The following is an 11,532-nucleotide window of genomic DNA, read 5'->3' on the forward strand; positions in this document are numbered from 1 at the left end:
GTGTGTTGAGGTCGAAGCAGTTCTGATGTTTAACTTATGAATATGATGATGCAAGTTATCAACATTTGTTTAATTAATCAAAATGGATCTTTTCACCCAGCTGCTGTATGTAAGCAGCATCTTTTATTAAACAGCCGGTTTAATTTGGAGTCATTATCTTGTAACACAATAATCCCATGGCGGAGAAGATGTGTGTCCACTGTGACTCTTTGTTTTAGATGAAGAAATATTGTATTAACACACTCGCACTCACGTCACCGGCCCTTTATTCGCAGCTTCACAAAAATTAGATTTTGGATTCCTTGTTAAATATTTAGGATTTCTTCGGCAGCAGGAGGGTGAAGCAAAAAGCAGAAGAGAGAAACGGAGAGCACACTCAGTGATGGAGCAGGAGGAAGTGGGAGGCACATGAAGGAATATTATTGTTTCTTCTGCATACTAATGACAGAGCCAGAGATGAGACGGCGGAGCAGACAGGAGGAGGGAGGCCTAGAAAGCAGCAGAGGTGAGCAGGTTTAAAAGGAGAGCAGAGTCATCCGTATGTTTATTCAGGCGGAAAAAGAAAGGAGGGATGGAGGGGCTGATGGGAGGAAGAGATGGCCTTGTTTACTCTCCATCAGGACAATAATGAGCGATGATGAGGCAGAGACAGGAGGAGGCAGGGGAGCAGAGCAGGGAGGAGAAGGGCAAGAGATAGAGGTGAAAGAGATGGAGGGATGGACGCCTGGAGGAATGACATTTCTGTGCTTTGGAGGTCTCAGCCAGACGTCTTAATGAATTGACTCAGTGTTGATCCACATCAGTTACTCACAGCTTAATAAGAAAATACCTGCCGGCACTTTTTTTTATCTCGTCTCAGAAATAAAAATGTCCATACTCCTGAACATTCGCTCCTATCATATAAATCAAAGTTAAATGGGAGGAGGTGGTGTTATATTTCAAGGGCATATTACTGAATAATGAAGGAGTGCTGATTTTGTTGCCATTGAAGGACGCCACTTTGTTTACTGTATTAAAGGGCCCGCATGTTTTGAAAGTGGTAAAAGAAAACAGTTAAATGTAATATGTAAGACTGAGTAGGCTAATTATTTTCTCAGTACAGTAAAAGCCACATAAGCATTTACAGGAAACACAACTTTATTGAGGACGTGTTTAATTTCCGACTGCTGCTTCCAGTCCTTTAACGACGTTCAGTGGAAGAATAATGGACGCACTCGCCAAATTGTATTTCTGTTCTTTACGAGCTGACAGATCCAGTTTATTCAGGCCTCAGCGGGGACGTGCGTACACTATGGTCTTCTGCTGATTGTAGCTGGAAGAAAAACTCCAGGGACGGTCGGAAGATGTTCAGAGTTTTCCTTGTAATTTTCAGCCTAAATGTGTCAAGTCCTCAAACTCGAGAAAATGCTTACCTTGATTTCTTCCCCCCACCCTTTTTTTTAAAAAAAACTGGAAAGGAACAATCGCACAGTAGGGGAGACCTTTCAACTATATTTTTAAAAGAATTTTGAAAATCCAAATTGGCTCACGAATTGCAGCTTACACCCATCCCATACATAAATTCATACTATCAAGGGAAATATAAAAGAAGACGGAAAAGAGCGGGAGAAAAATTTACTTTTTTTTCTTAACATTAAACACTTTATGTTTCTCGTATCTTAAAAATAGGACAGCTGCCAGATCTTATAAAACTTTATGGTTGAGCCTTTAGCACATCTGAGCTTTTTTCAAATGAGGACAATCAGTCGTGCAGAGAGCAGCAAGAAGAGGCTGCAACCAACCCCCCTCCGAGACCGTCCTGACTGGTGCCATCAACGGATGAGCATCAATATTAAAAGTGCCACATGTGTATCAAAAATCATAAAAAATATCCATCTACTCTTTAAAAAAAAGTTTATAATGGTGACAGATTTACAATTCAGTGGTTTTATTCCCAGTTTGAGATAAAGCAAAGAGGAATGTGGCTAACCATTTTTATCCGTTTTAGCTTGCTAGCATAAACTAATACCAACGCTAACACTCAGCAAGTTGGTTGAAGAAATGTATGCTTCAAGTATGTAATTAAGTCAGCGCTTCCGGGTGTGGCCAGCAGGCGGTGACTCCACTGGTTTCAAAAAGAAGTCTGATTCTATATAAGCTTATGAGAAAATGACTCGTCTTCTCACTTGATTTAATACCTCTGTGAACAGTTTTCCAATGAGTTAATGGTCTCAATCTCGAGTTTCAGGTCTTCTTCAACACAACATGATGTTCATTTTATAAATGATGGTCCCATTTACAGTAATATAAACCCTCAAATTTGAGGGATGTGACGTAACAATGGCTTTACACGCTTTACACAGTACATGCAGCAAAATGTCAGCAGTCACTTGTTGAGGATTCACATTGAAGACATGGAAGTAAACGACATGGTTTTAGCAGAGCTATCAGCCCCGGTGAAAGTATAATTAAAACAAGTTATTCATTCTAAAGTAGCCTTGAAAGGCTTCTATGCTTAGTATTAACAAAACACACTCAGACAAGTAAACCAGTAGTCAGATTTATGCTTTATTGTTCTTATTTCAAACAGCAATGTATGCCTCACTACTACAAGAGACAGTATTTGAGGGCGAGGAGTGACAGAAAGAGGAAAAGGTGATATAGACGTCCTTTTTTATGTATATATTTACTACTATGTCTTTAAAATAAAAATAATATGTACTGCAAGAGTTTTAAAACCACTGCAACCTTTTAGCCAACTTTAGATCAGAAGCCTTTAAACTAACCAATCAATAAAACATTACTTTTTTAGCGGTTAATCTCACCATCTAAGCTCACGCTTCACCGCAGCAACACGATGTGATAAATATGTTCTGACCTATTCAGACGATGAATGTTCACACTTTGAACATCAAACATGATGCTCAGAGGAAGTTACGACCTCAAATAACTATGATGTGCCAACACACATCAACAATCCCAATATACATTTGCGAGGGACATTGTACAGACGGGGCTCTGAAGGCAAGCGAACCGAGTGAGAGTTTCTCTCTATGGTGACAGCTGTGTTAATCGTCTGGTGGTGCTGTAGAACTCCACTCTTTTCGTGTCGCTCTGAAAGTCTGCGGAGACAAAGGGGAAGGGGTGAAGGGTCCGATTAATAAACTGTGAGGGGAAAACCTTTTGTACAGATTATTAATCGGTCTCAGAAAAACAGAATTTTATTACGAATACAGCTAGGAGTTGAAGGCCACACAGGACGATGAGACTGAATCCTCACCTTTCAGACAGATGAAGTGAAGGGGTTCTCCACATGGAAGATGCCTCCATTTGAAGGGAGCGCCGGTGTCCATGGCGCCGCAGGGACTGGTTTCGGTCCAGACGGGCTTTCTCTCCCAGTAGTTGTATTTCTCAGAAGCACCAGACATCCAAAACCATGTGCCAGACATCAAGTACCTACAAGGGATTGCTTGATATTTGAACATCAGTCTACAGAGGCCTGTGTGAGTGTAACACAGTGGCCAAAACAAGTGGCAAACGTAAAATATAGCAGCTATTATCGCGTGGAGGTGGATCCGTTCTTTTAATATGGCACTTTGTCACAATCTGAGCTTATTGACTGTGACTTCTGTTTAATTATTATTGCTCCTTTAATGGCCTGTTGTTAACATAGCAGATGGTTGTCTGGTGGTGCAGTGGTGTAATAAATGGCTGTGATATCGCACTAATGAGAGTGAATTATATTTGAGAATGAAAGAATCGTGATCGTGCGAACACCACGGGTTCAAATTTAGTTTGGGAATTGTAATAACTTTTGTTCGTCCGTCCAGAACAAAATCATTTTATTGCGCTTTCTCATCATTCAATGAAAATTCAAATATCTTCCTACTACAGACGGTGTGATAAAGACAGAGTTGCTGAGATGTTCAAATCTCCAGACCAGATGGGAAAACAAAACTCTCCACGCCTCTAACAGCCACTTCTATTGTTCCCCTGCACTTGGCACCCTGCACTCGACTTTTCCGGCGGAGTTGCTCAGAGGTAAACAGTGGCAGATTGTTGTTACACCTGGCAGTGTCCAAGTGTGAATGCACGTAAGTGTGCGACTGCAGATGTGAGGAGCTGCTTAAACAAAAACCGCTGCTCGGTAAATCTTCCCCAGATCAATATAGGTGAAAAATAACATGCACAATTAACTGTGCAGCCCTGCCCAATGCTGTGCCTTCAGATAAATCTTGGAATAAGGTTAGAGGATTGGGCGGTGGAGAGAGTACCACAACGTTCTAGTAAGTGTTACTTTATTTATATGTATATAGGTTTGAAATGTACTTTTATTAAAATAAATCTACTTTAAAATATAATATGTGTAGTTTAGGGAAAAGAGCACCTTTGCCAGTAATCCTCAAAAGTGTAGGAGAGTAGAGTTCAAACTATGCTGATTAAAATATAATGGAAAGGAGAAGAAAGTGCATAAACAACAATTTCATTTAATGTGTCATAATTCAAGGATAGTAGTGTGGCATCATTTTGATTTAGTATAAAAAACATTTCATTTACTGCCTTATAACTTCAACAACATTATGATTTACTTATTCATAATTTTGACTTTGACTTTGACTTTTGCCATAATCCTGAGTACTCGAAAGTTGGAATTAACCATTTCCACGACAAAAAATGGGAATATATACATAGAAAGTCATGATAAAAATAGAAGTGTGGTAAATCAGTAATTTAAGATACTAGTTCTTTAGTACTAAGTAGATGAATATTTTTATTTTTAACATGTCTTACATCTCCTTTTGTAGTACATAGAAACCAAAAACAAAAAAGGTCGTCCTTCTAAAGACGTCTTGAGAATCATTTTAGTATCCCAAGATTATGAGACAGTAAATCAAAAGTTTTTGATACTAAGTCAAAATTATGGGATATTACGACCTTAGAATCATGACATACAATTACATTTAAACCATGATTTTATCAAATTTAATGAAATTGTGAGATACTGTGTCAAATCCTTTACTTACCATGAGTATTTATTTATTTATTTTTTAAGATGTATAAGTTTCCTGGCAGAGTTGGGCCATCACATTATGGACAACTATTAATTATGTGTCTTGAGAAAGGTCTTTGTGGCTGTAACATCCATCTAGTTTATTAAATCTCACTGCAGAGGGGAAAAGTGTGGGTGAGAGTTTACTCTTTTTTGCTAGTTAAATACTTAAATGGACCTTGTTATTAGACATTTTTACCTGCGCCGTCCAAACCAAACATTTTGGGTGAGGGGGAAGGAGGCGTTTTTCAGCGCCTCCTCCACCTCCCTCTGCTCCTCCTCGCTGCGTACGCTCAGCAGGTCCCAGTAGAAGTCTCTGCAATAGAAAAGTGCATCCGACCAACACAGCTTCTTCTCCACCACTACGACGTTCCTACCCATCACCGCTGCGCTGAAAGAGGGTGCAGGAACAACCAGTTCTGGGAAATGTGATTAATAGTACATCTGGTTTGACGATGCTGCAGCAAACATGGCACAGCTACTTGGTTTAAAATCAAGCAGCAAACACTTTTCTCTTGGGCAGATCCTATCCTACATATCATCTTCTGCTGAGAAACACATAAAGAGATTCTTGGATTACATCTCAAGTTCTGACTGACTAACCTCCATACACTTCCACCTCACACACCATCAGTGCAGCTAAAGGGTTTAGGGTATCGAGTTTCAGGTTGACGAACCGGCCTATCATCCCTCCACAGTTGAAGGTGCTGGTACCTCCACTCGGGATGGAGGAAATTACTGCACAGCTGAGAAAAAGACAGAAAGAGAGAAAAATTAAAGGATAATTCAGGTTTATTACAAAGTCTGTAGTACTAAATTGTAATATTCTCCAGGATTACCTTGGGTTCTTGTTGCCGTTGTCTTCCCCAACATTCCCAATGAGGATGTTAACATCTGTCATCCTGTAAAGCAAATCGACTTTGTTGGTGATTCTAACAGAACTGATCCTGTACATGTCCGGCAGGAGCAAACTCCACCAGTGGCTGAATCCAGGCAATGTAACGCTGCAGGAAAACACCGCGTCTCTGCTTCCATCATTTGCTTTCGAGGCCACATCCAAAAGAAATGTCGACGACTGGGATGCTGTTCCACTGAGCGCCACATTTGGCGATGAGGTAGCTTGGAGGTGACAAAAAACAAAACAAACAAAACACTTAATAATAGTATAGCTGGTGTCATGCACAAACCTTCTATCTGCAACTCTTATCATTTATCTTTTTGATTCAACAGCTTCTAAATAGCTTGGAAAGTATATAAATATAATAAATAACCATATTGCATTAATAGTGCAACTGGTGTCAGGCTCAGGCTTGCAACTGACCAGCTGGTTACCGTGTAAGTGTCACTTTATGTCTCGCCTAAGCATAAAAAGTACACTTTCTCCGATCAGCCCCACATGTTGTCACTGGAATCCATCTTTGCCCACTACATCTTAGTCTTTTCACCCTGAGGGGTGCATAAACTACAGGTTATGAACTTATTTTTAAAATACAAATATGTGAAATCATTATCGGTTAACGGTATCGTCTGTGAGAAGCAGGTAATTATCGGTTATTGGCTGAAAAAAATCCACATTGTGCATCCCTAGTGGAAATTACGTCTTGTCCCTCACAACGTTTGTCATTTTTGTGATAATCAACAGTTGATGTTCTCATGAGAAATTTGCTGGCTGGCTTCACACCAGTAAATACACCAGCTGGATGTTTACCTGTGAAGTCTCTGAGGAGCCACAACTGGAAGAAAACACCTGTCAAATGAAAAAGACGAGTCAATCAGAGACATTCTTTCATTTTTCATCGAAATAAATACCTTGTTTAAAAAAATCATATATATTTGTTGATTAAACACGTGGATCTTCATAATAATCAATAAGTGGCGTCACTAATAGGAAAATAATCTCCAAAAAGTGCATCGTTTGCTGTTATTTATTCTTCATCATAACAGAAAGAAGTCACACAGTTATACTATGACCTCACTTCATATATGTTACATGATCAGTTTGCTAATGTATGTGCTCAACACCCAAAAGAGCTACTGCCTGCAGTTAAAACCTCCAGTTTTACGACTATACAAAAAAGATTTCAGCTGATATTACCATATAAATTCACATCAATCTCTTTGTGCTCATCACAGAACTTGAACAGAATCGAGGAATTATTATAGCAATCATGTACGGCGTATAAAATAAAAAATCCAACCCACTGAACTTGTCTCTCGGTTATATCACTCTTCTGTATTGTTATGCTCGACACCCTGAGCTACAAAGTACCAGTCACAGTCGCCTCTGCAGCGTAAGAACCGGCCCAACTTCATGAATTTGCAGAGACACACAAGGCTGTTATTTTTGTTCTGACAGTCCACGTACAGAAACTGCTGACAAATTGTTATGTGTGTGTCCTCAGCGGCTGAAGTAAATAAAGTGAAAGAAAGAAAAAGAAATGCATTTGAATTAAGGGTTTTTGCTGCACTTCTCAAGGGCAGACAGGAGAAGAAAAAAGTGCGTTGTGAATGCTGAGGTACAATACAAACTGTCACACAGGTCACCGTGATGAGGACTAAAAGCAAAGAAACTTGACGAAGGGCCAGAACTTTATGTCTCTTTGCTTGAAAGCAGACTGGATGGTGTGACTTGAAGTCCTCAGTGGTAAGATACAGCGTGTACCCTTTGAGATAAACCAAGTACATAATGTTCAAATGAGCCAAAGTAATCCTGTGAATGCAAAAACAGTTGGTACAGAAGCCAAGAATGGTCGCTTTTGCATTATTTTTTTCTTTAATCATATCTTGAGATGATGAGTTAATTACCTCATGATCCAAAAAATAAATTGTTATCTTGAGGTAACGAGAAAATAAACCTGTTATCATGAGAAAACAAAAGGCAACAGTTCATAAAAAGTTGATATGGTTTGCTTTGCAGTGTGTGTATGTCATCGTTGACTCTTATGAATGTAATGAAGACGTTTTCTCCTGATAAATTATCTTCTTATCTCGAGAAATGGGCCTTTTGTTTTCTTGAGATAACTAGATAAACTCATGATTACGAAAAAACAAGATTTCTTATAAGGAAATAAAAAAATTAACTTATGGTCTTGTGATAACGGTGTTAAAAAAATCGGCAATCAAGCTAAAATTTGACAGGTCTACTTTAAAAGTTTGGTGTTTCAACCAGAAATAACTGGACTGGAGCTGCTGAGGGCCATTAAAAAAACAAAACAATACATATTCAATTGTCATCTGTATCCTATGTTCAATAGTCCACTTCTTGCATAAACACATTTATTGCAATCAATTAGTGCCAACTTCTAACAAGCAAGCCTGGCTTGAATAAGCCACAAAGCAATAGATGGATCGCTGATACTAAAATGTAATTAAGTGGAGCTAACTCGGAGTGAAATACAATGCCCATGTTTGTCTAGACTACATGATAATTGCTGGTGTTTGATGGGGCCTGTGTGTTCTTTGTAAATGATGCAGCAGGCCTGCTCCAGCCATTACATGTAAACAAATCTATTAGGGCTCAACCTAACACCAAATGATGCGTTTGTGTCACCGCTTCTTACTAATTTAATATTTTGCATGTTGAAAGGATGGACTGATGCAGCCATCATGGGAAAAAACATGCAAATGTCAGCTGAATGAGAACTTCTAATAGTCAGTTTATATCCACACATTAGATTCATTATATACTATTTAATTAGGGGAGTGACTAGCTGCCACAACATCAAGATCCCCGAAGACTCCATATTAACCTTTACTGCTTAATGTCTATGTGAATGACATGCCCATAGCTTATTCTGAAGTTCAAATACAAATATAAAGGGGCAGTCTGTGAGATTTGATGTACGAGTCTCATTCTCACATTTTTTAGTTCAGGTCGGTCACCATCCCAAAGTGTCTGAATGTGACGAGGGGGGAATGACACTCAAAAATCAACTTTTACGCAGATGATGCAATTTTGAGTGTTAGTGTAACTAGCAAACAGGAAGCGGCAGGAGAATGTTTCGATGATTATTATCTCTGAATGGTTGAAACATTACTACAACAGTCTGCATGTATTTAAAGAAAAAAAAACTCCAGTCAACTACCTGTTGGTGTGCAGGTAACGAGAGCCTGTCTTGAGGTTGTTTGAGAGTCAAATTTGTCTCTTAAAAAATCATTCAGAAAGGTTGTTACAGTGGTTCTCTCACTCATTAGCTGTTTCCTCAGACATTTGATCCTTAACAGGAGTTTGCATATCAAAGCTGATAAAATCCCTCTATAGTATAAACAAATCGGCCGAAGGTCTACAGCAACCAGCTGCGCATAGGCTGTCCCTGCTCTAATAAGTCATTGTCCACAGCAGCCAGATTCATAGTGTCATTTTTAAGACATTTCTTTGTGTTTTACAAGCACAAATACATTTGTATAGCTCATTTACATGTGGTTACTATACGGCTTGTTGGCTGACTTCTTGTTGCATCTTACTTTAAAACTAACACTGATAAAATGTCAATGTTGATTCATTGTGAATTCTCTCTTACAATGTTTGCATATTAGGCAAATTGCTGATCTTGTGTTAGCTGTCTTAAATACACAACAAATTAAACTGCAATGAGTAAATAGCATTAGATTGGTGCAGTCAGTCTAATAAAATGCTTAAAAACCCCTAATATTTCAGTCATTTGATTTCATATTAGCATTTGAATGATTCAAAGATAATACTCACAGTAAACACCTTTGCAGCTCAGCATGCTTCCAGCATCCGAAACCACGATGATTGATTGTAACCCATCCCAGGTCTTGCAATTTTTAAGAAATGCCAGGTGAGGAATGTAAATCACATCAGATGATTTGCCTGTGCCGTGTCAAACAAGGGAATTAAGTCATTTACAAATCAAAAGCTTGCTCACTAAGAAAGAACAAAGGAGGATCCTCCTCTGTCTTGGGGACTCGGGTCACAACTTCGCCTCCTGTCTTGATTTCCTGTCAGGCAAAGCAGCCTTTAGTTTACATGTACACAAATGTTTCATAACTAGGCTGAAGGTTGTAACATTAAACTAAGGACTTTGGGGTGATATTGATCGGTGGTGGTGGAAGTATATGAATCCTTTACTATAGAAGTAAATGTGTAGAGGATTTAGGAAGGATTTTTTGTCCAAAAATCTGTGAAAATGTGTCTTATACCTGAGGCACACAGAAAAAAGAGACTGTCAGACAAATGCAGTAAAGTAAAAAGCATGGTTTTCCCTCTGAAGTGTAGTGAAGTACAAGTATAAAGTAACAGAAAATGGATATACTCACGTTAAAACTGTACCGAGTTACAGCGCTTGAGTTATTGAATACGACAGAGAATGAACATATTCTGTCAGCAGCTGTAAACATGACACAGACAGGATGCAGAGCACTCTTGAGTTGTTTTTGTTTATTATAAATTCCACCCCGTGTTATTTTTTAATTAGACAGGTTTTGCAATTTGATGATGAAGGAGCGCTGCGGTGTTTATAAGCGTTGCTCCTGGTGAGCATCAATAATGAATCCAGTGATTCTCTCAAAGAGAAATGGCTCTCCGTGGGTCCTTCACGAAATGAATCGCTTAAAAGTCTCCTTTATTTCATTCGGCACTAACTTACCGTGATTGAAGAGTGCACAGTAAATGAGTCGGTATTCATTTGTCAGAATTTGATTACAGCGGCTTTGCGTTATGTACAGCTCATATAAATTGTATAATAACAAATCTGTCCAATAGGGTATTCATTATACACATTAACATAGGCTGGAGGTAATGAACACGCACCTGATGGTGTTTGTTTGTCTTCAACTAAGAATGAAGGACTGTTTCAAGTGTGTGTTTGTTGTGGAGTACAGTAACTAGAGGAGAGGCTTTCACTTTGCTGGAAGTAGCTTAGAAAATACTTTGAATGTTTTAAGGTATTTAGATCAGGAGGATTAAAACAATTACAAATTCCTGCAACACTCAGACTAGTGTAAAGTGACTCAGCAGATGACATTGTAAGTAATTTCCGACAGTGTTACTGCTGAAATAGAGTTTTTGTTATTGTTGTTATATAAATGTAATTAATGGTGCTGTAAGATTGTTGCTAGACCCCTCTATTGAAACAAAACAAGAGACAATGCCAGATCTTCTATAGGAATAGACACTGATTCTGCTCTGATCCGGAGCCAGAGAGCTCAGAGATTACTTTTTAACTTTTTGGATTAAAAAGTGGATTTATCTTCACTCCTGTTTATCAACCTGACTGCCGCAGTGATCCGCAGAGGTAACCTCCTTTGTTGGGTGTTTATGTACTGTAATGGTGACTATTAACACAATGGAGAAAATATGTGAGAGAACCAGAGTCTCTGGTGAGTGCTGAGTTTAGTGAAAGCTGACCTGAAATAAAACATACAGACACGATCAACCTCGGTGTGTGCTGTCGCTCGCTAGCTTACAGCTAACAGCTAAACACTGGCAGAGCTGATGTAGAAACGCAGTGGGCACTGTCTGCTCAGGCCTGTGAGAGCTG

General features: G+C 39.0%; 1 protein-coding gene across 1 annotated transcript; it reads right to left on the reverse strand.

The window, feature by feature from the left end:
- Positions 1-2,527: 2,527 nt before the first annotated feature.
- On the reverse strand, positions 2,528-11,065 carry LOC311253312 (uncharacterized protein). The gene is made up of 7 exons (XM_084347192.1): positions 9,735-11,065; positions 6,738-6,776; positions 5,869-6,148; positions 5,633-5,775; positions 5,229-5,448; positions 3,260-3,435; positions 2,528-3,101 (listed from the first exon to the last, which is right to left on the reverse strand). The coding sequence occupies exons 1-7, from the start codon at positions 9,757-9,759 to the stop codon at positions 3,031-3,033; spliced, it is 954 nt and encodes a 317-aa protein (XP_084203318.1). The 5' UTR covers positions 9,760-11,065; the 3' UTR covers positions 2,528-3,030.
- Positions 11,066-11,532: the final 467 nt, after the last annotated feature.

Source organism: Pagrus pagrus (genome assembly GCF_965226575.1).
Source record: "Pagrus pagrus genome assembly, chromosome: 24".
NCBI classification, from domain to species: Eukaryota; Metazoa; Chordata; class Actinopteri; order Spariformes; family Sparidae; genus Pagrus; species Pagrus pagrus.

Coding starts and splice junctions, on each gene's coding strand:
- LOC311253312 (XM_084347192.1), bottom strand. CDS start 9,759: ATGCTGAGCTGCAAAGGTGTTTACT. Junction 6,149..6,737: donor GCTCCTCAGAGACTTCACAG/GTAAACATCCAG, acceptor GTCACCTCCAAG/CTACCTCATCGCCAAATGTG. Junction 3,436..5,228: donor GTTTGGTTTGGACGGCGCAG/GTAAAAATGTCT, acceptor AATCCCTTGTAG/GTACTTGATGTCTGGCACAT.